Below are 27,587 nucleotides of genomic sequence, written 5' to 3'. Positions count from 1 at the left end.
AGCGTGGGCATGAATGCTGGTTCCCAGGCCCGGAGTTGGATTCGAGCGTCAGACTGCCTGAGTTTGCGCTCCACTCGGCTGCTCACTACCTTGGCCTCCTGTGCCGGTTACAGACCCCCCGCCTCAGTTTTCTCATCTGCGGTATGAGGGTAACAGTGGCACTGAGCATAGAGGGCTGCGGTTCCAACCGTGTGCCCAGGCACCCCAGGGTGCCGCAGCCAATTCACAGGGGTGCTGTGAGGTATTTTTAATCTTCAAGGAAGCACAGTAGTACTGGACGGCTGCCAGCCACTGCCACAGCTGCTAGTCCAAGACAGCTTATGGCGTCAGCATTACATCACACTTCTTTCCTTTGGATGGCATCACAGCTTTGAAAAGCTGGGGTGCGGGCATTCGGGGGAACCCTGAGACAGACAGTGAGGGTGGCAGTGTCCACTCTGACCCCCAGAGTGGAGACCTTATGTGGTGCCTCATTGGTAAGTCAGTCACTGTGGCTTGTTTAGGAACGGACTACAAGTAATCTTTTACTTTCAAATCATGTATATTCTTTTTTCAAATGGCGACTAAGGTGTTAGGATATGCATGCATGCATGCATGCACGCACGCACTGACGCTGTTTAGATCTAACTACGTAACAAGCAGAACCCCTCGGAATTTCTTTTGGCCTTACAGTAAACATTACCCCGAAAAATTACAGGGTCAACATTACCAAGACCCTAAAGACCAAAAAGGTTCGGGACGCTCTGACTAGGGTTGGTGTGGGCTCTGGGAGTTTATTCGAAACGCTTCCTGACGGCATCTGGCGGAGAGAGCTCCCGGGAACCCGAGACTCCACTGTTCTTCTCCCTCCAAGCCGGCGCCCACGGGCAGGCTCCAGGGGCCCTCGTCGGGGACACCCGTGGAGCCTCCCTCAGCCGCGAGGGAGCCCCGAGCCAGGGCCAAGGAGGAGGGGAAGTGTCCAGCGGTGAGGGCGGGGGCCCAGCTCAGCTGCTGCCCGGCCCGGTGGCAGCCCCAGCCCCCCTTTATGTAATTTGCATTCGCTGAGCACATACTGCATGCCAGCCTGCCTGTAGTCTGCCAGGGGTCCCTCTGGGGAGGAATCTGAGGTCGGTCCTTGGTTCGTCTTCCTTGCCTCTTGGCAGCATTTGCCTCCCGGAGCCTGGGGGGTGGGGCTGTTGGCAAGGGGGCAGCAGCTACACCGAGAGCCACCGGCACTGCCATGACAGACAGGCACTGAGGAAGACGCCCAGCCATCTTCCTGCCAAGGCCAGAGATGAACCTTCGTGCCAGGGCTGAGAGGAGGGGTGGGGCCGGGAGGGCGGGGCCTGCTGCACTAATGGATGTCTAATGTTTAAATGTTTACTTTGCTCCGTCGCGTCTGTGCCAGCTTTCTAAATAAGCCGCATTAGGGTTATAAAACTGTCACAAACGCAGCCCGCAGTGCCGCAGCCAGCCGGGGAAGCGGTCACCTGGGGGCCACGTGGTTAGAAGGTAGGGTGAGCACACAGCTGCACCCAGGGGCGCCCACACACCTTCTCTCGTGGTCACCACCCCCAGAGGAAGGTCCAGTCCCCCCATTTCACAGATGAGGCGCCTGAGGTCCGTCAGGCCCAGTTCAGACCCTGGGGAACCTCCCACTGACAGGTGACCTCAGGCAAATCCCTGCCTTACACACCTCAGGCCTGAGGCTGAACAGGATGGTGGGAGGTGGGCATGGAGCCTGGCAGGTTCTCTGCTGCCCACCTGCCCTCTGGTCTCCAACCTGCTCTCCCTAGAGCTGCCTGCCTGGCAGAGAGGCCACAGTGACCAGCTCTCAGGCCACTGGGAGACCAGTGTCCAGCTCCCTCTCACCACCAACTGCCCAAGCTGCCAGGCCCTTGAGGCTACCCGTGTACCTACAGAGAAGGAGTCTCCCTGCCTGGCTGAGGGAAGGGAGCATCGGGGAGCCCTGACCTGGCCTCAGGATACTCCCTGCGACTCCCGGTTTAGCTGCCCACTCACCAGCTGGCCGTGGTCAATCAGCTGCCTCATTTGGATGGGCTTCCATTTCCACAGCTTTGAAACAGGAAGGACGCTTTTAGCCTCGCTGGACCTTTGGTGAGAGAACCCCCACAGTTATAGAGTCCCGGCCAATGTCAGGGTCTGTTAGGGTTCAGGGGACACCGGTGGGTGCAGCTACTCCAGTGAGGGGCAGTGTGGAGTCCCGGCCCATGTCAGGGTCTGTTAGGGTTCAGGGGACACCGGTGTGTGCAGCTACTCCAGTGATGGGCAGTGTGGAGTCCCGGCCCATGTCAGGGTCTGTTAGGGTTCAGGGGACACCGGTGTGTGCAGCTACTCCAGTGAGGGGCAGTGTGGAGTCCCGGCCCATGTCAGGGTCTGTTAGGATTCTCGGGGGACACCAGTGTGTGCAGCTACTCCAGTGACGGGCAGTGTGGAGTCCCGGCCCATGTCAGGGTCTGTTAGGGTTCAGGGGACACCAGTGTGTGCAGCTACTCCAGTGACGGGCAGTGTGGAGTCCCGGCCCATGTCAGGGTCTGTTAGGGTTCTCAGGGGACACCGGTGTATCTGCTACTCCAGTGACGGGCAGTGTGGAGTCCCGGCCAATGTCAGGGTCTGTTAGGGTTCAGGGGACACAGGTGTGTGCAGCTACTCCAGTGACGGGCAGTGTGGAGTCCTGGGCAATGCCCTAACACTGAAGTCTGTTTCTTGGGTTCAAACCTTGGCTGTGACTCCTGCTTGCTGTGTGCCCCTGGGCAAGTTGCTTAACCTCCCTGGCCTCAGTTTCCCCATTTATAAACTGGGGACTAGTATAGCATGCCTTACAAGGTTGTTGCAAGAATTAGGTACGTTTTCAATAAATATTGCAAACATAGCACCTAGTGTGGGATGAGCATTAGTTGTGTTTTTAATACAGTGACTTGTGCTCTGTGCTCGGCCCCTCCCAGGCACACATGCATGGTTAACGCACATGACCTGCGCTCTTTGGGGTGAAGTGACTGGGTTGGAGTTAAGGGGCTCTCCCTGGGTCACCCACAGCATTCTGGATGGAGCTGAAGTCACACCCCTTCTTGCTGGCTCTTCCTTCTCTCCCCCTGGGGTCAGTCTCTCTCTCTCTCTCTCTCTCTCTCTCTCTCTCTCTCTCTCTCTCTCTCTCTCTCTCTCTCTCTCTCCCCCCCTCCCTCCATATCTCTGTCTCTCTCTCCCCCTCCCTCTCCCTCCCTCCCCTCCCCCATCTCTCTCTCTCTCTCTCTCTCTCTCTCTCTCTCTCTCTCTCTCTCTCTCACACTCACACACACACACACACACACACACACACACACCCTGGAGCCCGTGACAAGCCAGCATTTCCTCGGAGCTCCTGAAGCGCCCGGTCCTAGCAGGAGCTGCTGGTGCACAGAGTCAGCGTGGCCTGGGCACGTCAGGTGTGTGTGGCTCCTTCAGGAGGACAAGCGCCCGGTCTTAGCGGGGCGCTGGGGCGCTGGGACAGGGACGGTAGGTGGTGGTGAGGGCGGGGCCGGCAGGGGCACCCCTGCAGCTTAATGTGTTGCTTCCTCTGGCGCAGTTAGCAGAGGAGGACAAGCCCCCTGCCGCGTGTCCCAGCCACCTGATCGCTTGGCACTTGGCACTGGAAAGTCAATTTTCCTAAGTGGATGGTGAACCAGTAGCCTGGCGCGGCCTGGTTTCCCCCATCCTAGCGCTGGGTGGCTGGCTGCCCTCCCTTCCTGTTCGTCTCACCTCCTGAGGTGCTGTTCTTCCCAGGGAGGCGGGCAGCCAGGGTGTCCTGTGGCCCCTTCAGGGGAAGGATGGACAGCCGCAGTGTGTGCCCGGCCTCTGCAGTCTCCTTCCCTGAGGGCAGAGGGATGGACTTGGCCGAGGTGGGAAAGGCTAGGATCGGAGCCCCAGACCAGAGGAGGGAACTCAGCGTGGAGCTGCTGGGAAGGTCGTCTCCCCTCCATGCTGCCCCTGCCTTGGACTTCCTGGAGGAGGAGGCCTGCCGGGCTGCACCCGGGGAGCCCAGGCCCGGTGCAGCCGCCCCACCTCACCCACCCATTGCCCTGCGGGTCTCGGCTCTTCTCCCCACTCCCATCGCCCGGGCTTCGGGGCAGGGCTGGCCTGGTTTGAACTCTAGCCTCAAGCGTACTGTGGTATCACCGTGAGAAACTGGAGGGAGGCCAGAGAGGGCTCGCGGAGGGGATACCGGGGAGGGCTGGAGGGCCGCAGGGGTGCCTCGCCTTGATAGGTCCCCTCCCCTGGCCAGGCCACCCCGATTTCTCCATCGGTAAGGAAGATCGCACACAGCATCGTAGAGCCGGGACAGGCTCCACAGCAGAGCCTCCTAACAGCCGGGCAGGATAGGGGAGCTGAGGCTCAGGGAGCCAGACCTTGCCCGGTCACAGAGGGCATCTCTAGCATCTCCAGATGCCCCTCCGTCTGCCATGGGCTCCTGGGCGGTCAGTGGGTGCCCCTGGCCTCCTCAGCCTCCGGCCTCACAGAGCCTTCCCTCCCTGCACAGGCACTGATTCGGGCAGCGAGGTGCTCCCCGAGTCCTTCCCGTCGGCGCCGGCCGAGCCGCTGCCCCACTTCCTGCAGGAGCCGCAGGACGCCTACATCGTGAAGAACAAGCCGGTGGAGCTGAGCTGCCGCGCCTTCCCTGCCACGCAGATCTATTTCAAGTGCAACGGCGAGTGGGTCAGCCAGAATGACCACGTCACGCAGGAGGGCCGGGACGAGGCCACCGGTGAGCCGCCCCACTGGCCTGGTCACGCCAGGGACACCCCCAACCCAGAGGGGGCAGGGACACTGGGTCCTGGGCTTCACCACCCCAGACTCTGTGGGAGACTTCAAGCAGCCGTGGCGCCCCTCTGGGCCTCAGTTTCCCCTCTGTGGTTCACCCCGGGTCAGTATTTTCCCAAGGGTCGGCCGCATGGCACAGGCTGACTCAAGATGAAGTAGCACCGAATCCCTTTCCGAGCTGAGCGCTTGTTCCCTTTCCCAGTTTCTTCCCATCCTGCTCAGCTCGGGGAGCAAGTCTAGTCGGGGCCAGGATTCCTCACCAGCACCCAGCCAGGGCTCTGCCTCCTGCTCCCCCCACCATCCCCCCCTCCCAGAAGCAAGGGGTCTTCTGCTCCAGACACGCTCGCCTCTCCTTCGGGTTTGGGCTGCACCCCAGCAGCACCTCTACGATTATTTACTGAATATCAGCCCTTTAAAATGAAAACAGTTCATTTCTGTGAAGGAAACGCTGTCCTTGCTGGGAATGGGAACCAGCACTCCCACTAACAGAGAAGACCTGGGACACGAAGGAGGGCCTAGAATCCTGCCTGGGTGCAGCCCAGGCCGGGCTTCCGGACAGAGCCGGCTCCTCTCTGTTAAATGGGGCGCACGGCAGGTGCTGGTCCCCTGCAGCCCCAGAACCCGGGCCCAGGTGGCTCCCTGGCCCCAGTGCCTGCCTCGGCCTTTGTGTTTGCGTTTCTTCCTTGATCCGTTTCTTCCTCCTGCTTGTCTAGCCCCCTCTTATTTCCTTCTGTGTCCCACCTCTCCCTCCTTGTCCCCGTCTCTGTCTGCATCTTCTTTCCTTGTGTCCCCCCCGCTCCCCTCTCCCTCTCTCTGTCCCCACCCCCATCTTTATTCTTCCTTTTTTTAAAAAAAATATATTTTATTGATTTTTTACAGAGAGGAAGGAGGAGGGATAGAGAGTTAGAAACATCGATGAGAGAGAAACATTAATCAGCTGCCTCTTGCACACCCCCTACTGGGCATGTGCCCGCAACCAAGGTACATGCCCTTGATCAGAATCGAACCCGGGACCCTTCAGTCTGCAGGCCGACGCTCTATCCACTGAGCCAAACCGGTTTCGGCTATTCTTCCTTTTTTTTCTCCTCTCGTTCAGCCTCACTCTCTATGTGTCTTCTCCCCTGACATTCTCACTCTCTCTCCTTTTTTCTCTCTTCCCCAACTTCTGTTTTTCTATGAAAAGCTCACACATTTCAGAACCACCCAGGCTTAAAACTTATACCCCATAATGTACTTAATATCACGGAACTAAAAATGGTTAAAATGGTAACTCTCACATCGTGTATATTTTGCCAAACTTTTAAAAGAACATTTTAAAAATAGACCCGGAGTTGCATTCTTACCAAAATCTAAAAATAAAAAAGCAATTTTTAAGAGACAAATAATCTGTGCCAGCTACCCCCACACTCTGGGTGAGTGATCCTGGGGAAGTCGCTCAGCCTCTCTGAGCTCACTCCTCTCTTTCTGACCTGGGAGGCTGCCGGGAGGTCCTGGTGAGCGCCTTGCACAGCTCTGAGCAGCGCAGGACCCAGCGGGCACCAGACACGCCTTTCCCTCCGTCCTCTTACTTCTCTGTCCTCCTGAGCCCCTCCGGCCTGTATCAGAGGTCAGCCGTGGGAGTCCGGGCAGAGCAAGGGGACAGTGTACCCTGCTGGGGACCCCCGCAGCCCCTGCGATTATTAGTAACAGTAGCAGCGTGGCTCTTACACCCCCGCTACCAGGCGCATAAGCCCCGCCAGCCCTGGAAACTGGGGCTCTCTTGTCCCATTAGCTACAAAGAAGGGACAGTGGTCCCGTGGGCCACCCCCCTGGCAGCAGTGTGGCCGGTTCTAATCGAGCCTCTTGCTCCCCACCCCTGGCCTTCCCTGGCCCTGAAAACACAGAGGAGGACAGCTTTGGGCCAGGACAGGCGGGACTGGTGGCAACTCATGCCAGGTTGGGGCAGGCAGCCCAGTTCCGTGTCCTCACCGAGGCACTGCCTGCCAGGCTGCCATCATCCTGGGGGGCGGGGGAGCACCTGGTGCTGGGGCCCAAGTCTAGGAGACCAAAGGCCCCATCATCCTCTCTGCCTGCCAGGACCATTACCAAGGTGTCAAGCTGCCCGGGATGATGGTTTCCCTCTGTCCATCTGGTGGGTGTGGCCGAAACCCTTTGGATGGATGGTCCCCTTGAGAGGAAGCACTCTGCCAGGCTCACCACCTGGAAACTAAGGGCCAGGGACCCAGCTCCCCGGCCCTGGGCCACGCAGCATCACTTGTTGGGCCAGCACGCCAGGCAGCCACTGCGAGCGAGCAGAACCCCTCCCTCCCACCTTCACAGCAGCCTCTTCCCTCCTGCTGCTCCCCAACAGCAAACTCTAGCCCCCTCCCATTTAGGTCCCTGGCTGTCAAGAGGGGCTCCCCAGAGTAAGCCCCTCCCCCTATGATGCAGGAGAGTTAAGGCAATGGCTTTACTGGGAGAGGTCCAGAGAGGCGTCAGTGTTAGGGACAGAGTTCTAACCTGGCAGCACGCCAAGAGCACTGATCTCAGCTCTGCTGGCAACTTGCCGTGGGCCTTTGGGCCTGCCCCCTGCCCTTTCTGAATGTACAGGGAGGGGCTGGATGAGGTCCAGAGGACCGACAGAGTGGCTTTGGGTCCAGCTTGAGCTGTGTGCTGTGGCCCAGTAAGTGCCACGACTCATTTGGAGTTTACCCTGAGTGTTTTATTGTGATGAGGGACCTGAGGCTCAGAGAGGCAAAGTAACTTAGTGAAGGTCACAGAGCAGGGGTGGGAGGGTGAGGCCAGGATTCAAACCTGTCCATCTGTCCAGCTTTGTTTAACCACCATGTCACAGTACTGCCTGTGTACAGGCGACAGTCCTGCCCTCAGGGGGCTTAGTAGAACCCATGTGCAGCCATGAAAGTGTGAGCTGGGACACATGGCAAGGAGGAGCAGCTTTAGGGATTCCGGGACAGGGGAGTCTGGGAGGGCTTCCTGGAGGAGGAGGTTCCACAGTTCTCCCACAAGCTTTGGGGAGGAGCTTCAGACGGCACCCTCACCCAGGAGGGCTCACTTTTTCTCCTGAGCCTAGAAGGCTTTGTCAAGGGAGAGTTGGCAGAAGATCCCTCTCTGTGAGCTAGTGGACACAGTTATCCAGGGAGGCCTTCAGGTCCTGACAGGGAGCCAATGAGAGGTCGGGGGGCTCCCAGGAAGAGGGTCCTCCCCTCAGCTCCAGCCCCACAGGCCCCAGAGCCGTGACCAGGGAGAGGCCGCGTGCTCTCTTCAGATATGGGGGAGCCTCTCTTCTAGGCCACAGCGGTAACCAGGCAAAGCCCCTCCTCACTCGCCTGCAGGAGGTAGATGGTTAACACAGGAGCACATCAATGAAGGATGCTGTTCCACACAGTGGTGGGTGCTGTGGGGAAACCAGGCTGGGCAGGAATGACAACCAGTGTCTGGTGCCGTGTAGGGGCACTGAGCAGTGCTTTGAGAGCCGGTGGGCATGGACCAGGGCCAGGGGGCTTCCCTCCAGAAGTGGGGCCCAGCCCAAAGCTGACTGGGAGTTCACTGGACACAGGACAGAAGGGAGTTCTGTGCACAGAGCCTGTGGCTAGAGGGGCCAGGGTAACGTGAGGGTCTGGAGGACGCCCAGGGGGCGCTGTAGTGAGTAGACTGTGCAAGGCCTGGGGGCCAGATGGAGGGTCTGGGTCTTCACGCTGAGCGGACTGGAGACGTAACCAGGGGAATGACGTGCCGTTGTGGATTTGGGGAGCACACGCTGGTGGCAGGTGGTGTGTGGATTGGATGGGGGGAGAGGGCTTGTTTTAGCCATTGCCGTTTCCCGGTGAGGGGCAGTGGCGGCTGGGGTCCGGGTGGCGGCAGAGAGATGAGAAGGTAGGTGGGAATGAGAGGCACTTGGCAGACGAGCCAGAAGGACCCGGGGGTAGAGAGGAAGAGGGGTCATGGTGCCCTGTCCTATGTCCTGTGTCCTCAGCCTGCCCCCCCTGACAGTGTCTCTCCTCCTCCCAGGCCTGCGGGGGCGAGAGGTGCAGATCGAGGTGTCTCGACAGCAGGTGGAGGAACTGTTTGGGCTGGAGGATTACTGGTGCCAATGCGTGGCCTGGAGCTCTGCGGGCACCACCAAGAGTCGCCGGGCCTATGTCCGCATCGCATGTACGCCACCCTGACATTCCCCTCCACCCGCTCCAGTCCCTGGGCCCTTTCCCCGTCCCCGGGATCCTGGGGAGGGAATTCCACACCCGTGGGGTATCTAGCTGAAGACACCCACCACAGAGACATCAGGATCCATGGACTCCAGCTCAGAGCAGGCTTCTAGACCCAGAACCTGGGCCACCCCTGGCCCACAGATTTGTAAAGGCCAGTTTTCACCACATCCATATAAGGAAGCTGCCAGCTTCCTCACCATTCCAGGCCATCGGGGAGGGAACCCTGTTTCGGCAACTCCACCTGGTAAGGCCCCACTTTAGAGAAGAGGCTAATATTCCCCAGGTAAAAGCCCGGTGTCCCCACGAACGTTCCCTTGGTTTGCACTGCCACCTCGCGGCTGGAATGGGGCACTTCAGCCTCCAGACTGGGCCTTGTCCTCTCCCTCTTCCCAGATCTGCGCAAGAACTTCGACCAGGAGCCTCTGGGCAAGGAAGTACCCCTGGACCACGAGGTTCTCCTGCAATGCCGCCCACCAGAGGGGGTGCCTGTGGCTGAGGTGAGTGGGGACCTGGAGGACGCTGGGCATGGCAGAGGCCAATGAGCATGGCATTAACACCAGCCATGATATGATGCCTCAGGCTCCCAGAGCCCTCCCCATTTCACAGAGGAAGGAACTAAAACTTCTGTACAACTCAGCACATGCCAGACCCCGGCGGGGCCCTCTGCAGGGGCAACCCCATGGGATGCGATAGAGCTGGGGCAGGAGCCCCCGGGACTCCTGGGGTCGGCCGCAGGCTGTACACACCACCTCCCCCAGCCCCACCCAGTGGTCATCTTAACCACTGTGTTCTGTGGTGCTCCGCGCGGTGCCTGGCTGGCGGTGGCCCCGCCTCACTGCGTCACCGCTGTGGGTGGACACAGAAAAAAACGCCGCCCTGCTTCTGCCAGACCTCCCTAACACTCCAGAGAGGGAGCAGACACTGGGTCCTCATGCCCGTCCACCCTGTTCCTGCAGGTAGAATGGCTCAAAAATGAGGACATCATTGACCCCACCCAGGACTCCAACTTCCTGCTCACCATTGACCACAACCTCATCATCCGCCAGGCCCGCCTGTCAGACACGGCCAACTATACCTGTGTGGCCAAGAACATCGTGGCCAAGCGCCGCAGCACCACGGCCACAATCATCGTCTATGGTGCGGGCCAGAGGGGGGTCAGGCATGGCCGGGTGGGGGGGCGGGGACGGGCAGCCCAGGGCTAGATGGCCACCTGACCCGCCCTACTCAGGACACAGCCGGACCCTGGGCAACAAGTCAGCAGGCTGAAGCCCACAAGGTTACGTAGCAAAACTAGTGGTCGAGTGAGGCCCCCTGAGTCCCTTCTCAGACCCTTTTCCTGCCCCTGAAGGAGAAGACCCAGCTCTCTCAGAGTCAGATATGGGGCACGGCCAGTCGGGATCCCCATACCCTAGCCCAGTGGTCGGCAAACTCATTAGTCAACAGAGCCAAATATCAACAGTACAACGATTGAAATTTCTTTTGAGAGCCAAACTTTTTAGACTTAAACTATATAGGTAGGTACATTATTATTAACTTAATTAGGGTACTCCTAAGCTGGCCTTTGCTAAAAACTCAAGGGGCCAAAGAGCCGCATGTGGCTCACGAGCCGCAGTTTGCCGACCACTGCCCTAGCCCATTGCCCTAGCAGAGTTAGGGGCTGCTGGCCAGGCCCGAAGGCTGTTCCTTGCTGTCCCCTGGGTGGGAGGGGCGGAGCCACACCTGAGATTCCCTGAATGTTGTAGAAGGAACCCCACACTGGGTTCCAGTCCCAGGTCCCCCATCACTCACGGGAGATCCTGGGTGTCAGCCCTCTCTGACTTCCATTTGCCATGTTACAAGGGGGCGGGGACTAGACCATGACCTCGAGGGTCCCCTCTGGTGCTGAAGGTTGCAGCCAGGTCTGCCTGCTGGTATCTGAGTGCCCAGCCCTGCAGGCAGGAGGGGTCCAGCTAGGAAGGGCCAGCCTCAGCGGAAGACTTGTCCAAGTTGGAGAGAGAGGGTTTGGGGGTCCATGGGGTCACAGAGCCAGGCCATTGGGGTGACACCTGCTGCCCCCTGCAGTGAACGGTGGATGGTCCAGCTGGGCAGAGTGGTCGCCCTGCTCCAACCGCTGTGGCCGCGGCTGGCAGAAGCGCACACGGACCTGCACCAACCCCACCCCGCTCAACGGAGGAGCCTTCTGTGAGGGCCAGGCCTTCCAGAAGACTTCTTGCACCACTGTGTGCCCAGGTAAGGCCTCTGGCCAGGTGAGACCCTGCCCACATCAAGCCCACGCCCAGCCCCCAGCCCTGTCTTCTGCTGTGGTGTTTGCCAGAGTCAGGACAGCCTTTCTCTCCCCACGTGGGGAACAGCAGGTGCTTGTCCCAGGGCCCACAGCTGGCTGAAAAGGCCGGGCTAGATGCTATGACCTCTGACCTTTGTTCTTCCCTGGCTGCTGAAGAGACGAGGCAGAGGCTCGGAGCTGAGCTGTGGTCTGAGGGGTGGGCTCTTCTGCCCTCTACACTGAGGGTGCCAGCCCCCTGGGCCAGGGTCCCAGAGCTGCCTGGAGTTAGGGCGCCTGCAGTCCTGTACTTGACTGCAAACCACCACAGGCCCCTCGCCCAGGCCGCCCCATGCCCCAAGGAAACCCCACCCTGATCCAGGACACTCTTCAGAGCAAACCAGCTGGGCACACCATGGCTGCTGACCCTCATCCGCTTCTCCTTTTGTCTTTGTGTAACTGCCTCTCCATCTGTGTGTCCGTCCTTGCTTGTCTGGCTGTGTGTCCTGTGGTTACATGTTTCTGCGAGTGGTGTGGTATTTACTGGATTTGTATCCTTGTGTATGTGTTTGTGCATTGGGCTGCCTCTGTGTGACTTTATGCATCTACTTGTGTTCTCTTTGCCCACCGGGCACACCTGGCTCTGCGTTGGTATGGGGCTGTGTGGATGTGGCATGGATTTCTCTGTATGGCCTGTATGGTGTCTTGTGTTCTATGCATGTAACTGTGTGTGTCTGTGTGTGTGTGTGTGTGTGTTTATGTGTACATGTGTTCTCATGTACCATTTGCTATGCTCCTATAGTGGATGGAGCGTGGACAGAGTGGAGCAAGTGGTCAGCCTGTAGCACGGAGTGTGCCCACTGGCGCAGCCGAGAGTGCATGGCACCCCCACCCCAGAACGGAGGCCGAGACTGCAGCGGGACCCTGCTCGACTCCAAGAACTGCACCGACGGGCTGTGCATGCAGAGTGAGTCCTCGGGAAGACGGATAAGGGACACCCCGGCCGCACCCCCAGGCCTCAGTGCCCAGCCTGCAGCGGAACAGCCCCTCGGGGCCTCTGCCCACCCACCACATCCATCATCCCATTCGGGCCATTCTCCGTCGCCTTCTCTACCACCTTTCCCTGCCACCTGTGTCATCGTCTTTCCCTTTATTTCCCTCAACAGATAAGAAAACTCTAAGTGACCCCAAAAGCCACCGTAAGTCCCATTTCATGGCTGTCCTCTTTCCTCTGGGGCTCTCCTTGGCTGGCTTTTCCAGGGTGTGGGGGGCAGGGCAGGGGGAGTGGAAGGTGCCTGCCCACCGACCCTCCGCGGGGTTCCTAGGACCCGCTGTAGGTGTCTCGCCTCCGTTACACGCAGATAGGCAGACCCTGGGCTGACAGAAAGGCCCTGGGGCAGCATCTTGACCCTCACAATACGGGACAAGAAGCTAAATCTGAGAAGGCACTTGCCCAGGGTCCAGCCAGGTTTGAAGTGGATGTGTTCCTGGCAAACCTGCTGCTCTCAGCCCCATCCCCTTGGCCTCCTCTCTGGACCAGGGCCAGGGGGCAGGCCCACACCTGTCCATCACGGTGCCCCACTCTGTGCCCCAGCAGCTGGCCAGAGCCTCCCGAGTTCCCTGGGCTGCCGTCAGCCCCGAGGGCTTGTCCTCCAGCCCCCAGAGGCTGCACTGCGTTAACTGCAGAGCAGTAAAGCCACTTGGGGAGATTGGCCTGTTGTAATGAAACCACAATTTCCAAATAATTCTGGAGTCATAAAATCAGCAGTGAGCCCCTCCCCCAGCTCACTGGGGGCCGAGCTGTTGACTGATTAGAGAGTGTAAATCTCCAGGCCAGTGGCCCCAATGGTTAGAGGGACATCAGGAGGCAGAGCCCAGCCCTGGGAGTAGAAGCCCCCAGAGGGGTGGGGGTCCATCCCTGAGGGCTGCTGAGGCCAGTGGGGGTACCAGAAGGTGCAGAAGTGGGCGGGCATGGTGCCCTCCCCGAGGGCTCAGGGACAGGACAGATGCCGCCTGGAACTCCCACAGCAATTATCTTGTGCTGTCCAGTATGGCTCTTTAAACTTCTATTCACCTTAATTAAATTAAACGTATTTAGAAATTCAGTTCCTAAGTCTCACTGGCCACATTTCAGTTGTTCAGTGGCCACATGTGGTTGGTGGCTGTCGTGTGTCTTCATTCAGACATAGTGTCTTCATCCATCATCATGGGAATTCTGTTGGCCAGCCCTCCTTTAGTCCCTGAGTCTCGACCGGACGGACCCCTTCCTGCCCGCTGTGTGGAGTTAGTCCAGCTGTGCAGCAGCCTGCCCTGCCCCCACCAGCGCTGTGTCCTCCAGCCCAGTGGCCTGCCTGGGGGAGGGGAGTGTAGCCAACAGTCGCCTCCCTGAGCCCCTTCCTTCGCCTCCACCTGCTCACCTCCTCTCCACCCCATTGCCCTGCATCTCATTCCCCTCCACCTGCTCCCCCTCCTGCCCCTCCACCTCCACCTCCGACCCCTCCGCACAGAGCGGGAGCCGGGTGGGTCGGAGCCACCCCTTGCAAACATGGCGGGGAGCCTGGCCCTCTGGTCCTCTGGAGATTTGCCACGGGCTGCAAGTGAGACTCTAGTTTGGATCTCAGCTCCGACAGGACAAACTGTGGCCGGATTACTGAGCCACAGGCCCTGGCTCCTCAGCAGTGAGCCACGAATCACTCCTGGGAGTGACCAGTCACTTTGCCTCTCCTTGCCACACTGAGCAGGGAGCAGGCCAGAGGTTTTTGAGGCCGTTGTACTTAGAAAGACTGGTGCTCAGAGAGGTTCAAGCCTTGCCTGAGGTCACCAGCCTGTCGTGGCTGGGATCGGACTAGAACCCAGGCCCTGACCCTCCCTAGGGACCCTGGGTCTCCCTGGCTCCCCCAGGCCTGGGCCTCTGCTCCTGCCCTCACACAGCCCTCCCGTCCCGCAGTCCTGGAGTCCTCGGGGGACGTGGCGCTGTATGCCGGCATCGTGGTGTCCATCCTGGTGGTGGTGGCGGTCCTCATGGTCGTGGCGGTGGTGGTGTACCGCCGCAACTGCCGTGACCTGGACACTGACATCACCGACTCGTCCGCCGCCCTCACCGGAGGCTTCCACCCCGTCAACTTCAAGACTGCGCGGCCCAGTAAGACCCGGGGACACCTGGTTGGCAGGTGGGGACAGGGCACCCAGCGGGGTGCAGCGGACAGACTCCCTCCTGGGGTTCCAGAGTTGGTTCTAGAGCTGACTCCGTGGGTTGGTTTGGATTAGAGAGATGCAGAAAAGGAAAACAGGGGTGACCCAGCCTGGTGGGTCCGCGAAGCCTTTTGCAGCTGGACATTTGGGTGGGGGTTTGCAACAGGTGGGTCCCTGGCAGGAGCAGAATGTGGGGCTGGGCCAGTGAGGCACGTCTGGGTCTGACTGTACCCCACCTCTGCAGACCACCCGCAGCTCCTGCACCCTTCTGTGCCTCCCGACCTCACTGCCAGTGCCGGCATCTACCGCGGGCCCGTGTACGCCCTGCAGGACTCGGCCGACAAGATCCCCATGACCAACTCGCCCCTGCTGGACCCCCTGCCCAGCCTCAAGATCAAGGTCTACAGCTCCAGCACCACCGGCTCCGGCTCAGGCCTGCCAGATGGGGCTGACCTGCTGGGGGTCCTGCCGCCCGGCACGTACCCTGGCGACTTCTCCCGGGACACCCACTTCATGCACCTGCGCAGCGCCAGCCTCGGCTCCCAGCAGCTCCTGGGCCTGCCCCGGGACCCGGGGAGCAGCGTCAGCGGCACTTTTGGCTGCCTGGGCGGGAGGCTCAGCATCCCCGGCACAGGTGGGTTCCTCTCCGCTTGCCTGTCAGCGTGGCCTTGGCACATCCTCTGGACAACCCCAGCACCCAGCAGAAGATAGGCCTTCCCTGACCCCATTTCACAGATGGGGAAAGAGAGGCCCAGGGGGAAGATGTGACTATAAAATAGAAGGTCTGGGGTCGAAGCCTGTCTCTGCCTCACTATGGCAGGGGAACCTTGGCCCAGCCACACTCTAAACCTCATTTTCTCTATCTGTTAAGTGGGGGAGAATGCCCCATTGTAATCACAAAACTACAGTGCTGTCCTAGGTTTTGGCATCAGAAAGGGCAGAGGCGCCCATCTCAAGGGTGCAAAACCATCAGTTAACAGTTACCCAGCGTCATACCCAAGGCTGGAGGCAGCACTGGGACCTTCAGACGCCAGGTCTTTGCTCCGTCTCTACCCCATTGCAACGCCAGAGGCCCGTGTTACTGACAAGCCCTCTGGTCAGTGGCTAGGCCTCTCGTTGCACCCAGTCTCCAGACCTTCTCTCCCATCCCCTGCTGGTGACCACCTGTTCAAAGCTCCTGGACTCCCTTCAGCCCCTCCCTGCTGACCTCCCTCTCCCCCTAGGGGTCAGCCTGCTGGTGCCCAATGGAGCCATCCCCCAGGGCAAGTTCTACGAAATGTACCTCCTTATCAACAAGGCAGAAAACGCCCTGTGAGTAGAAACCCCAGCCCTGGCCCGGGATGCCTCCTGCTCTTCCTCTCTCCCTGCTGCCTGCTTACCCTGGGCTCAAATATCATCTTCTCCCCTCCTGAGCCTGATCCTAGGCCGGCGCCAGTCCTCCGAGGAAAACATTGCTAGATATTATGTCCACATCCAAAACATGCAGAACCAGCACAACAAATCATATAACTTGAAAGGCAATTTACAAGCTAGCCACAATATGACAAAGGGCTAATCTCCTTACGATGCAGAGAGGTTTTAGAGACCAATGAAAAAAATTTAACATCTCAGTACAAAAACGGGCAAAGGACATGAACAAGTGATTTACACACACTCTTTGTTATGCACACGCATGTACACACACACACACACACACACACACACGCCAATAGGTTATGAGAAATTGTTCAACCTAATTTGTAGTCCAATAGTAACTCAAACAGCCATGAGATATTGCGAGTTTTTTTTGCTTCATGAATTCGTAAAGATTTATATTTCAAACGAGAATGCCTTCATGCCGGCAAAAGTGTGGCGCGCAGCCATGGCATGCTGGCAGGAGTGTGGAGCCGTACCAGCTTCCCAGAGGACAGTGGAGCAGCCCATTAAAACCTTCCACAGGGCCCTCGCTGGTTCGGCTCAGTGGATAGAGCATCAGCCTGTGGACTGGAAGTTCCCGGGTTCGATTCCAGTCTAGGGCACGTGCCTGGGGTTGCGGGCTCGATCCCCAATAGGGTACATGCAGGAGGCAGCCAATCAATAACTCTCTCATCATTGATGTTTCTATCTCTCTCCCTTCCTCTCTGAAATCAATAAAAATAAATTAAAAAACAAAAAGAAAAACAGTCTTTGAAATGTGAGCAAAGGTTTGGCTGTGAGAACATCATAGTATGATAGCAAAAATCTGGAAATAATCTGCAGGTTATGCCATTTCTCTGCCTCTCCTTAACCCCTGACCTCTGGGAGCCCAGGGGTGGAGACCTGCCCTCTGTCACCCAGGAACAGGGACAGAGGTGGGAGCCCAGCACCCATCTAAGCCCTGGCTGAGCGCTCGGCCTCCCCTCACTGCCGCCTCCTGTCCCCAGCCCACTTTTGGAAGGGACCCAGACAGTATTGAGCCCCTCGGTGACCTGCGGGCCCACAGGCCTCCTGCTGTGCCGCCCCGTCATCCTCACGGTGCCCCACTGTGCCGAAGTCAGTGCCAGCAACTGGATCTTCCAGCTCAAGACCCAGACCCACCAGGGCCACTGGGAGGTGAGGAGCCACAGCTGCGGGGCCGGGCCCACCATCTGAACCAGCCTCCTTTCCCCTGGCCCGACCTGGATGGACCCTGCACAGCCTTGACTGTGACCTGTCTCCCCACCCCCTACTCTCACCTTGCAGGAGGTGGTGACCCTGGATGAGGAGACCCTGGACACCCCTTGCTACTGCCAGCTGGAGGCCAGGTCCTGCCACATCCTGTTAGACCAGCTGGGCACCTACGTGTTCACGGGTGAGTCCTACTCCCGCTCAGCAGTCAAGCGGCTCCAGCTGGCCATCTTCGCCCCAGCCCTCTGCACGTCCCTGGAGTACAGCCTCAGGGTCTACTGCCTGGAGGACACACCTGTGGCGTTGAAGGTAAGGCCAGGCCACAGGTACCCGCACAGCCCTGGCACACTGTAGATACATCACCCCTGGCCAGCCAGCTGCATGGTACCTTCTAGTATTCCCCTCCCCAAGGTCATGGTATCTTTCAGGCACCCTCCGCCATCACCAGCCTCATTCATTCATTCATTCATTCATTCCTCAAACATTGAAATGGCATCAGACACTGAGATACAGAGGGATCAGGCACAGGTCTTGCCCTCACCCATCTCCAGGCTGGAGGTGGGAGGCAGACTGGTGGTCTCTGATGGTGGTCGTTCAGAGGACTGAGGGAGCACCCGCCTGGAAGGGGCGTCCAGGGCCCGGGGTTGGGGGAGGGGTCTGAGAAGGCTTCCCAGCAGAGCTGGCAGGCTCCAAAGGACGGGTAGGCATGCGGATAGAGGATGAAGGGCATTCCTGGAGGCAACAGCTTCTGCAAAGGCAGGTGTGTCTTTCTGCGGGACTGAAGCGTGCAGAGGGTGTGAGCGTGTGAGGGAGAAGGATGGGCCGAGACAGGCCGAGCTCAGCTTCCCAGCACTCCTGGGGCCGTGCCAAGGGATTTGGAACTTGTCCGGGGAGCAGGGGCATCGACCTGGAGGACACCTGTTCACAGGTGCGCCTTTCCAGCTTCTTTGTCTCCCAGTCTCATGTGACTCTGAGTTGCCAGATGATGCAACAGCGGTGAAAAGGCCTCGTGGGAGAGTGAGTGTCGCCTGCTGGGACCACTCGGGCCTGAAGTTCCGGGAGGTCCAAATGGGCTGGAGACTCCTGGGGAATGGCCTGGTGGCCTGGATCTCTTCATACTGGGCCATTGGCTGATGTCCTGCTTTGCTCAGAGATTGGAGTGGAGGTTAAGAGGGACGTTGCCACATTTTGGCATGATGGCATTCTGTGTTACTCAGTCCTGGTCCATCTGTCCATCCATCCATCCATCTAACTTTCTGCCCATCCCTCTACATACCATTCCAGTCAACAGTCCCTCTGTCCATCCAGCCTTCACACATCCATCCATTTACCTGTCCTTCCACCTGTCCTTCTATTTTACAACCATCCATTTGTATATCCATCTGTAGATCCATCTCTGTCTCTATCCATATCTGTTTATCCATCCATTTATCTATCCATCCATCAGTTCATCTATCCACCCATTTATGTATAAATCCATTTATACATCCATCCCACTATTTGTCCACTTACCTACCCGCTTTTTTCCTGTCTGCTGTCCACATATCCACAAGTAAGCCTTCTGTGAGCATTTACCAAATGCCCAGCCCTGTGTTCAGGTGGGTCTCTGCCCTCTGCCTGAATCTGTCCCAACCCCCAAGTTTGCAGTAAGAAAGGGCCCATTGGCCAAGTACGATGGGCTCCCCCTTCCTGTTGTCCCACCCACAGGAGGTGCTGGAGCTGGAGCGGACCTTGGGCGGATACCTCGTGGAGGAGCCCAAACCCCTGCTGTTCAAGGACAGTTACCATAACCTGCGCCTCTCCCTCCACGACATCCCGCACGCCCACTGGAGGAGCAAGCTGCTGGCCAAATACCAGGTGAGGGCCGGGCTGCAGGATGGGGAGAGCTGGGGCTGGGGTGGGGCACACGTGGGGATCTGCCCAGGGAAGACCAGTTTCCCCTCCCAGGCTCTGCTCCCCCCTCAGCCTTGCTGCCTTGCCCCTCCATCTTTGTCTCCCTCCCACCCCCCTCGCCAGGCTCCCTCCCAGTTGTGCCTAGGCACACCCCCACCATTGACAGCCACACTCCCCTCCCACCCGATCACACTTCCCTTGCACAGATGTCTCCCACATCATCCTCCAAGAGGCCTCACCATCCCCAAGAGCACCCACGCCTGGCAGACAGTCCAAACTTACCTACGATGGTCACACCCCTCTGCCCCATCCGCCTGGGACACCACTGAGTCCATTGGCTCCCCAGCCCCAGGCACACATGCGCACACACACACACATTCAGGCTTGTGCCTCCTTCTTCCCTTTCTCAGCTGAAGGGCCCTTGATCAGCTCTTCCTCTGCCGAACTGGGTGGAGAGGCCTGAACTACCCCCTGAGAGGTCCCAGCCCTCCCTGCCCTGGCCCCATTACCTCCTCTGCCGTCATTCCCGGCGGCCAGGGCAGGCTGGGCTTGTCTCCTTGACCTGCCTCCCTCCTTCCCCAGGAGATCCCCTTCTGTCACATTTGGAGTGGCAGCCAGAGGGCCCTTCACTGCACCTTCACCCTGGAGAGGCACAGCCTGGCCGCCACGGAGTTCACCTGCAAGATCTGCGTGCGGCAGGTGGAGGGGGAGGGCCAGATATTCCAGCTGCACACCACACTGGCAGAGGTGAGGCTGGAGGGCTGGGGGCGGCATGCACACCCCATGCTCGCCCCACATCTGAGTGGAAACGCCATCTCACACTGAGACATGCCCCCCAAGTCTGAGCTGGGACTTGGGCACTTTTTGCCAACATCTACCATTTGTTGAGTGCCGACCCTGTGCTTGGCATGTACTGTACCTAGATTTTCTCACTCAATCTCCACAGCCACCAGGGAAACAAATCCAGTGATCCCCCGGGAGATGAAAAAAGTAGGTTTCAGGGAGGGCAGGTACCATGGACCTGTGTCAGGGCCTTGCTCGGCCCCAGCCTGCAGCTGTGCACCCCTATAAACCTGGATTGAGGTCCACGAAAGCCAGGCCACCAGGGGGCAGTGCTGGGCCTTCCTGGCGGTGCAGTGGGGAGAGCACTGGCTGTGGGCCTGGGCCCAGTTCTGCCACCAGTTTGGCATGTGATCATGGCAGGTCACTTCCTGTTCTAGACTTTGGGCTCCTCATGGCTTCCTGATATTGAGGCTGCATTAGCATTCACCCTGGGCAGTGCACTAGCCTGGTGCGCCCCCTGAGGGCTGGGGGTCAGGCCTGCAGCCCTGGCCCACAGGAGCTGAGCCTCTAGGGGAGAAGGCCTTTGACTAAGCATTTGCGGCCTGTCCGGGGCAGGTGGGGACTGACTAGAGCCTCCTCTGCCCCTCTCACTCTTGCCCCCTGCCCTTCCAGACACCCGCTGGCTCCCTGGACGCCCTCTGCTCTGCTCCCAGCAGCGCGCTCACCACCCAGCTGGGACCCTATGCCTTCAAGATCCCGCTGTCCATCCGCCAGAAGATATGCAACAGCCTGGACGCCCCTAACTCGCGGGGCAACGACTGGCGCCTGTTGGCGAAGAAGCTCTCCATGGACCGGTAAGTGTTGGGACACAGACCTGGCCACCTGAGTGTGCTCAGTCTGAGACGCCCATTGATTGAGAGGCGTGGTGCTTAGCGTGTTGGCCTGCGGCAGTCAGATGAGGCCAGGCCCAGCCGGTGTGAGCGTCGTCAGCACCCCGGTGCCCAGGACGGAGCAGGTAGAGCACCCGTGTGCTGAGGAACAGAGACAGCTTGGTGTCAGAACTTTCCTGGAGAACTTAAAATGCTGGGTAAATGCAGTGGCAATAATAGCCATTATCATGATGTCATACTTACTGAGAAACCACTTCCTAAACCTGCATCGAGCAGATGCCAGGTTTACGACATCTTAGTAGAAATGGGTGGGGTTCACGAAGACGTCTGAGGCTTTCTCCCTGCTCTCAGGAGCGCACGGGGCCGGTCAGGCAGGGTTGGAGGTAGGAGGAAGAGAAAATGGAGAGCTGGTTTCTACAGCCACTCCTGGACCAGTGTCTTTCAGTGATAATAATGAGGTGATGAATGGTGATGAGCAAGACAGGTTCCATGTGACAGCTGAAGAGACTAAAGCTCAGAGAGCTGCAGTGACTTGCCCAGGGCCACACAGCCTGCAAGCAGAGGAACTGGGACTCAGACCCAGGATTGGGGGGCTGAGCCCCCAGGCGTCCCCCTCCTCATGCTCTCCCCACACCCAGGCTTCGGGAGGTGTTGAGCTTTGGGGCAGTCCACTACCCTTCTTCCCTCCGCCAGGTACCTGAACTACTTTGCCACCAAAGCGAGCCCCACGGGGGTGATCCTGGACCTCTGGGAAGCTCTACAGCAGGATGACGGGGACCTCAACAGCCTGGCCAGTGCCTTGGAGGAGATGGGCAAGAGTGAGATGCTGGTGGCCATGGCCACCGACGGGGACTGCTGAGCCGCCCCAGACTGCGGGCTGCTAGGGACTGGCAGGAGGCGGGTGCAGGGAGGTCCAGGCACCTCCTGTGTGGCAGTTCACCTCTGCTGCCCCCCCAGTTCACAGCCGGAGTCACCCTCCTCCTCCTGCCTTGCCCTGCCCCAGACCACGACCAGCCTTAGGAATCCATGGACTCTGGTGTTCCTCCCCGCCCCCCCCCCCGCCCCCACCATCTCTCCTGGCTCAGTCCTTCGTGCAGAAACCAGGGTGGGCTGAGGCCTTTGGAAACAGGGGAGCAAGGGGGTGGCCCTCCCTCCACCCCCACCCTCTACCTGCAGCCCTGGTTTGTTTTCGTTTCGTTCTTACTTTTCTTCCTCAGCTAATGATTTCTCCCTGCTCCCTAAGCCCTCTGTCTTCACACCATTTTCCTCTTTGAAGATCAGTCAAGTACACATGCTTTCTCCATCCAAAAGCTAAAAGGAAAGGAAGCAACTTGCTTCCGGAAGAAGAAAAACACCAAAACCACAAGGGAAAAGAAAAACCCCGTTTCTTAGGAAACGCAAATGATTTATTATCCAGGTATTTGGATAAGTCCTTTTTAAGAAAAAAAAAGAAAAAGAAAAAACAACACACAAAAAAATAGAAAACTCTTTTCTTGAGTGTGGGTGTGCTCATGGTTCTGGCCAGGAGCGAGTGTGTGTGTGTGTGTGTGTGTGTGTGTGTGTGTGTGTGTGTGAGAGAGAGAGAGAGAGAGAGAGAGAGAGAGAGAGAGAGAGAGAGGAGAGAGAGACTGAACGTGGAGCACTTTGCTGCTGCTGATCCCATCTTGGACTGGTTTTTACAAGGCCTCCGTGTCCCAGTTGTAAAGGCTCAAATGGTACACGTTTCGCTCTAAAGTCTTAAGCAGACGCTGCGCACATAAAGCCAAGGAGCCCTGGAGTGGAGTGAGGGGGGCTCTCCCTCCACGTCCCAGGCAGACGCCCCCCGGCTCCTCTGGGCCCTGGGATGGGACATGAGGGCCCCCAGGCCAGCTGTGCGCCTTGGAGATCGTTTCCAGCACCAGGATCCGGTGGCCCCTGGAGAGGGGATGTGGCCCAGAAGCGGGGCCCTAGCAGAGAAAGGTGTGGGAGATGAGCCCGCCCTGGACACCTCTACTATCCCCTAGGGCGGAGCCAGCCAGGGCCCCCCTCCTAGCAGCCTCTGGAGCAGGTGGGCATTGTCCTGAACCCAGGCGTCCAGGAGGCATCCTTCCCAGCCTGTTCCTCTTCTGTGAGACTAAAGGGGTGGCGAGAGGGCCTCGTGAGCAGCACAGCCTGTCTGGGCCTCGGTGTGGCTTTGAGAGGCGTGTGGACAGCGGCCCTGCAGCGAGAGGTGGTGAGTGGGTGGCCTGCCTGCACAGGACATGCCCTCCGCCCGCCCCGTGGAGGAGAGGGTGGAGGGCGCTTTTCCCGGCTCTGGTCTCCGCAGGCACCTCCCTTCCTCCTCCTCTCACCCTCCCTCTGCTCTGGGAGATCTTGAGGTAGGTCACCTTTGAATAGGAAGGGCTGCCAGAGTGGAGGGCTGCACCCCCTCACCAGCCTGGACCAGGATGTCCTGAGGGGCCAGCAGGGTCGCGAATTGGGAGGGATGCGTCCCGGCCCTTTGCAGCTCTCTGACAATGGCTGGGACCAGGCTCCCACAGCTGGCACGGAGACCTCATCAAAGGCCTCTCCTTGGCACCCAGGCGAGGCAAGTGCCAGCTCGCCGAATGCTCCAGGCACTGCCCCCGCGGCTTGCCCCAGCAGGCCCAGCAGCAGCTGCGGGGACCAGCCTGGGCACAGCCTCGCCTTTGAAAGGCTGCTTTAGGGCTGCAGTCCCAGCCAGCGTCCCCAGCCTGGCTCCCTGCCACCCACAGCCCCCTCAGGGTGGGGGTCGGCCGTGGGCAGATGAGGTCCTGCCCCGAGTCTGAGAGAGGAGTCCCTGTGTTGGGACTGAAGGGGCCAGGCCTGCCTCAGAGGCTGGGACCCCAGCTCCTGACCCAGAGCCCATGTGGCTGCTGCCTCCCTGGGGCTCAGCCTCCCCGGTCACTCCCAGCCCACGCCATGGGGCCGGTGTGACAGCGTGGACCTGGCAGCATCACCAGTGCCACCGGGCTTCACCGTGCCCTTCCCATCACAGGCTCTGGAATGGCCACGGACCAGCACTCGGCCTTCAGTGGTGCCGTTGAGCTGTGGGGCTCAGCATATGGCTGCCTTCTCGGGGCCTCTTCCTTCCTATACCTAGAGGCCCCGCAGCTGCTGTTTGAGGCCCTCGTTCTAGGCTCCGGATGGGAACCCCGGTGGTAGAAGCTCTGTGCTCTGCCTGCCCCACCCTCAGGCTTGCTCAGGGCCTGGGACAAGAAGAGCTTTTTGTGGATGAGGCCAGGCCACCCATTTCTAATCTGATTTCTAGAAATGATGTGCACCAGGGCCGGGCGCACAGAACCCGTTGGCCGGGGCCTCCTGGGAAGGCTCGCCGTCCGGCTTTGTAAGAAAAGCCAGGGAGGGGTTTTCTGGCTCTGCCCATCTACCGAGGCTGCTGTGACCATCCCACGCTGCCCGCCTCAGGTGGCATCCAGGCAGCCCCACGTGCCCATGAGCATGGAAAGCGGCAGGTTAGGTCCCACTGCGGGGCCTGTGTGGCCCTCAGGTGGGCGTCTCTGTCTCTCTCCTCTCCGGTATGTTTGTGTTTGCGTGTGTGCACGTGCTCTGTGTGTGTGCTTTTGTTCACACGGGCACATCAGGGCTCCCCTCCGGAAGCGTGTCCCCGCTCGTGTGAGTGTGCCCTCCTCGAGTCCCCAGCTGGGACGTGCAGAGGCTGGCGTGCCTGTCTGCTGCCCGCTCTGAGTCCACAGGGTCAGTCAGTGTATCTTCTACGTGCCTCTCCCTCTGCCCCCTCTGAAGTGCCCCGGGATCCAGGGCCCTTGGTCCCCTTCCCCCCCACAACCGGCAGCTGAGCCAGGTCCCTTAGCAGGTCCTCTGAGGGGAGGTGATTCCGGAGCTCGGGGTCAGGGAGCAGCTCTCCTGGGGGCAAAGGGCTGGACCCCCTGCCTGGGCCTCGTCCGGGGGCTGCAGGAATGGCCCCGTCGCGCCTGTTTATTCTGTAAACTACAGCCTGTAAATAACATTTAGCATTCCTATTGTAACAGAATTAATTTTTATGAAATAAATTATATTTCCTAGTCTAATAAAAAAAACCCTCCAGGTTACAGTCTGCTGTCTTCTGGACCGTCTTTCTCTCGGCAGCTGGGAGTGATCTTCCCACTTTACTCACAATTCTGGGGGTTTCGGGGGTGAGGAGGTCACTGTCAGGACTCAGAGCTCCTGGAAATGATCAAGCTCAACTGCCTCATTTTACAGAAGGGAAAGCTGGCCCAGAGAGGGACAGGGACTGCCCCATGGTCACACAGCAAGTTCAAGCCGGGCTGGATCTGGATCTCAGCCCCCATCCACCCCGTGCGCCCCCCCACCCCTCCACCCCCAGTCAGTGCTCTCCGTGCAAAAGCACTGTGTGCAGGGGCGGTCACTGAGCCTTCCGTGGACTGGAGGTGGGCGGGGGCGGGGGGGAGACAGAGGGATCCCCAGTGCCCCTGTCTGTCTGCCTGTGGAGCTCAGCTGGGCTGAGGCTGAGCGGTCAGCTCAGAGCACGGACTTGGGACAGGAGAATTCGTGCAGCAGAAAAGGAGTGGCGAGTGGGCTGGGACCGGGTGGCTGGACCCAGGCTGCCTTCCTGCTTGGGCGGGTTACACACTGGACGGGAATGCCTTCGATGGGGAGGGAGGTGCCCTTCCCACGGGGATTGTGGACTGGAGTGTTTATGATGAGAAGTTTCCAGCAGGCGCAGGAGAGGATCCTGTTCCAATAAAATCGCACCGGAGCTTCATTTTCCCACCGATGGGAGTGTCCTGAGGGGGCTTTATTTCTGACGTGCCTGTTTCAGCTGGCCCCCTCTGCCCTGTGGGCCTCAGGCCTCTGAGTGGGTCTGGCCCCAGCATTTCCCAGCATGCACTGCCTGCTCTGTGAGTGAATTCCGTGGCCCTCGTTCATGGCATGAGCACCCGTGGCCGTCAGGGAGACACCGTGTTCACCGGCACGTGACAGGCTCTGAGAAGTCCCGCCTGAAGCAGCCGGCTTCCTCAGATCAACACGGGGTGTCCCAGGTGTATTTGGCCATGGGACCCCTTTTTATGCTCTGAAGTATGTGGTACCTCTGGGCCCGGCCAGCTCTGACTCTGGGACCTGTGTCTGGGGTGCGCACCAGGTATCACCCAATGTTGTCTGGGGGTAGGAGCGCCTGTGGGCTTGTCCTCTGGGGACGTAGGGCCTAGCGGGGCAGGCGAGAGGTTTGCACGTGTACACACAGCCCCACCCACTCATACTGTGCTCACTCCCTGCTTCCCCGGCCGTCACGGTCCAGTGGGCCAGTCAGGAGGGAGGAGAGGAAGGGGACAGCGTGTGTGTGTGTGTGTGTGTGTGTGTCTGTCTGTGTCTGTGAAGGCAGGCATGGCGAGTAGCCTGAGGTGGGAGCAGCCGCCCAGGGAGAGGGCGGCAGAGTCAGGTGGGCCAGTAGCTCCCACAGGCAGTTGTCTGGGGTCCTCCCAGGAGTGACAGGTGCCCATCTAAATCCCCTCACCCTCGGCCACCACCTAAGCACGAGGGCCCCTCCTTGTCACCTGCCCCTTGGTGGGATTCACAGAGTTCTGGCCTAGGAAGCAGGGGACCTGAGTTCTAGCTCTGATTCTATGGGGGTCACTGTCCCCTCAGCCTCAGTTTCCCCATCCATGAAGTGTGGGCCTTAGACCTGCAGCTCTGCAAAGGGCCCTCTGGCTGGTGTCCCGCAATTTGGGGGGTGCTGGTTCTAGGAGGGGTGGGGCAGCCCCACGCCCCGGGCCCTCCTCTGTCGCAGTCCCAGAAGTAGATACAGAAGAACCAGTTAGAAGCAAAAGATGGGCTGGTTCCGATCCTGTGACCAAGCGGCTGCCCGGTGAGGTGGCAACGCTGGCACCCATGTCCCGCCCGTCAGCCGGCGGCCCAGCCCGCAGATGCAGGCCACCAGCTGCTGCCCATGAAGGGTTGCTGGGTGGGGTGGGCAGCCGGCTGCCCCCTCCTCCACGAGGGGCCTTAAGAGAAAATCCGTGTCAACCCGCTTTAAGGTCAGACTCGGGAAAACCTCATGCAGTTCTGCTTAACAAAATGTTTTAAAACTTTAACTCATTCTAATTGAAAATAACACACATGCCTATGGTATGAGAAAATTCAAAAGGTAGAAATGAACAGATGAAAAGTCGATCCCTCACCCCAGGCCTCCCCCAGAGAGGCCGCTGTTACACATCCTCTCGGGAGATCTATGCAGATACAAACATATTTGTACACGTAAATATTTAAATATAATGAATTTGATCCAAGACTCTCAAGCCCTCGAGGCATAAACATGAAACAGTTTTATTTTTCCAATAACTGTTCGAGCTTCATTTTGTCGGCACTGACGCTGGCTTTCCCAGCGGATAGCAGGCTCCCTTAACGGCGTCTCCGCCGAGGCCTCTAGCCGTGCCCTCCCTGCTGTTACTGAGACAGCCTCATCCTGGTTGCTGAGGCTCAGCCCATCCACCTTGGAGCTCGAACTCGTCTTTAACTAACGTCCTCAGCTCCCCACCCGGTCACTGGGGTGCTGTGGTGGCCTGCTCTCCACACCTCCCCTGCCCCTTCTCTTCACAGACTCAGCCAACTACCCCTCACTCCCAACGCGGGACATCCTCCTCCCTCCGCACTTGATGAGAAAGCTGCCATCAAACCCACCGGCACCTCCCGCACCAAGCCCTCTCCGAGCTGGGCCTGGAGAATTCTCCAAGGGACGCTGTTCCTAACCGAACCCCTGCCCTGGATGCCACAGTCCAGGGCAGGGGGGGGACCTCCAGGTTGGGAACTCCCAAGTCCTGGTTTTCAAAACACACCCTGGCCGGGCAGGAATGGGCTCCTCGCTCGCTGTCCAGCAGCTGTCTGGGCACACAGTGCTGGTCACTCCGCGGCCCCAGGGCTGGGCGCACACGGCCTCAGAGCCCGCGGTCGGGGGAGGAGACAGGAAGAAATGGG

At 59.2% G+C, this 27,587-nt stretch overlaps 1 protein-coding gene across 1 annotated transcript in view; it reads left to right on the top strand.

Moving 5' to 3' along the window:
* Positions 1 to 21,658, top strand: part of UNC5B (unc-5 netrin receptor B) — a 79,552-nt gene extending 57,894 nt beyond the window's left edge. The window contains exons 2-17 of the mRNA XM_008145413.3: positions 4,514 to 4,738; positions 8,803 to 8,946; positions 9,393 to 9,496; positions 9,956 to 10,136; positions 11,061 to 11,228; positions 12,062 to 12,226; positions 12,426 to 12,458; positions 14,207 to 14,401; positions 14,696 to 15,085; positions 15,675 to 15,762; positions 16,854 to 17,022; positions 17,152 to 17,385; positions 18,784 to 18,933; positions 19,552 to 19,716; positions 20,425 to 20,606; positions 21,336 to 21,658. Of these exons, the coding sequence (XP_008143635.2) occupies positions 4,514 to 4,738; positions 8,803 to 8,946; positions 9,393 to 9,496; positions 9,956 to 10,136; positions 11,061 to 11,228; positions 12,062 to 12,226; positions 12,426 to 12,458; positions 14,207 to 14,401; positions 14,696 to 15,085; positions 15,675 to 15,762; positions 16,854 to 17,022; positions 17,152 to 17,385; positions 18,784 to 18,933; positions 19,552 to 19,716; positions 20,425 to 20,606; positions 21,336 to 21,501 (2,759 nt within the window). The 3' untranslated portion in view covers positions 21,502 to 21,658. The remainder of the gene's footprint in view (positions 1 to 4,513; positions 4,739 to 8,802; positions 8,947 to 9,392; positions 9,497 to 9,955; positions 10,137 to 11,060; positions 11,229 to 12,061; positions 12,227 to 12,425; positions 12,459 to 14,206; positions 14,402 to 14,695; positions 15,086 to 15,674; positions 15,763 to 16,853; positions 17,023 to 17,151; positions 17,386 to 18,783; positions 18,934 to 19,551; positions 19,717 to 20,424; positions 20,607 to 21,335) is intronic.
* Positions 21,659 to 27,587: the final 5,929 nt, after the last annotated feature.

Source organism: Eptesicus fuscus, chromosome 17 (genome assembly GCF_027574615.1).
Source record: "Eptesicus fuscus isolate TK198812 chromosome 17, DD_ASM_mEF_20220401, whole genome shotgun sequence".
Classification (NCBI taxonomy): domain Eukaryota; kingdom Metazoa; phylum Chordata; class Mammalia; order Chiroptera; family Vespertilionidae; genus Eptesicus; species Eptesicus fuscus.
This window is presented reverse-complemented; position numbering and strand designations above follow the sequence as displayed.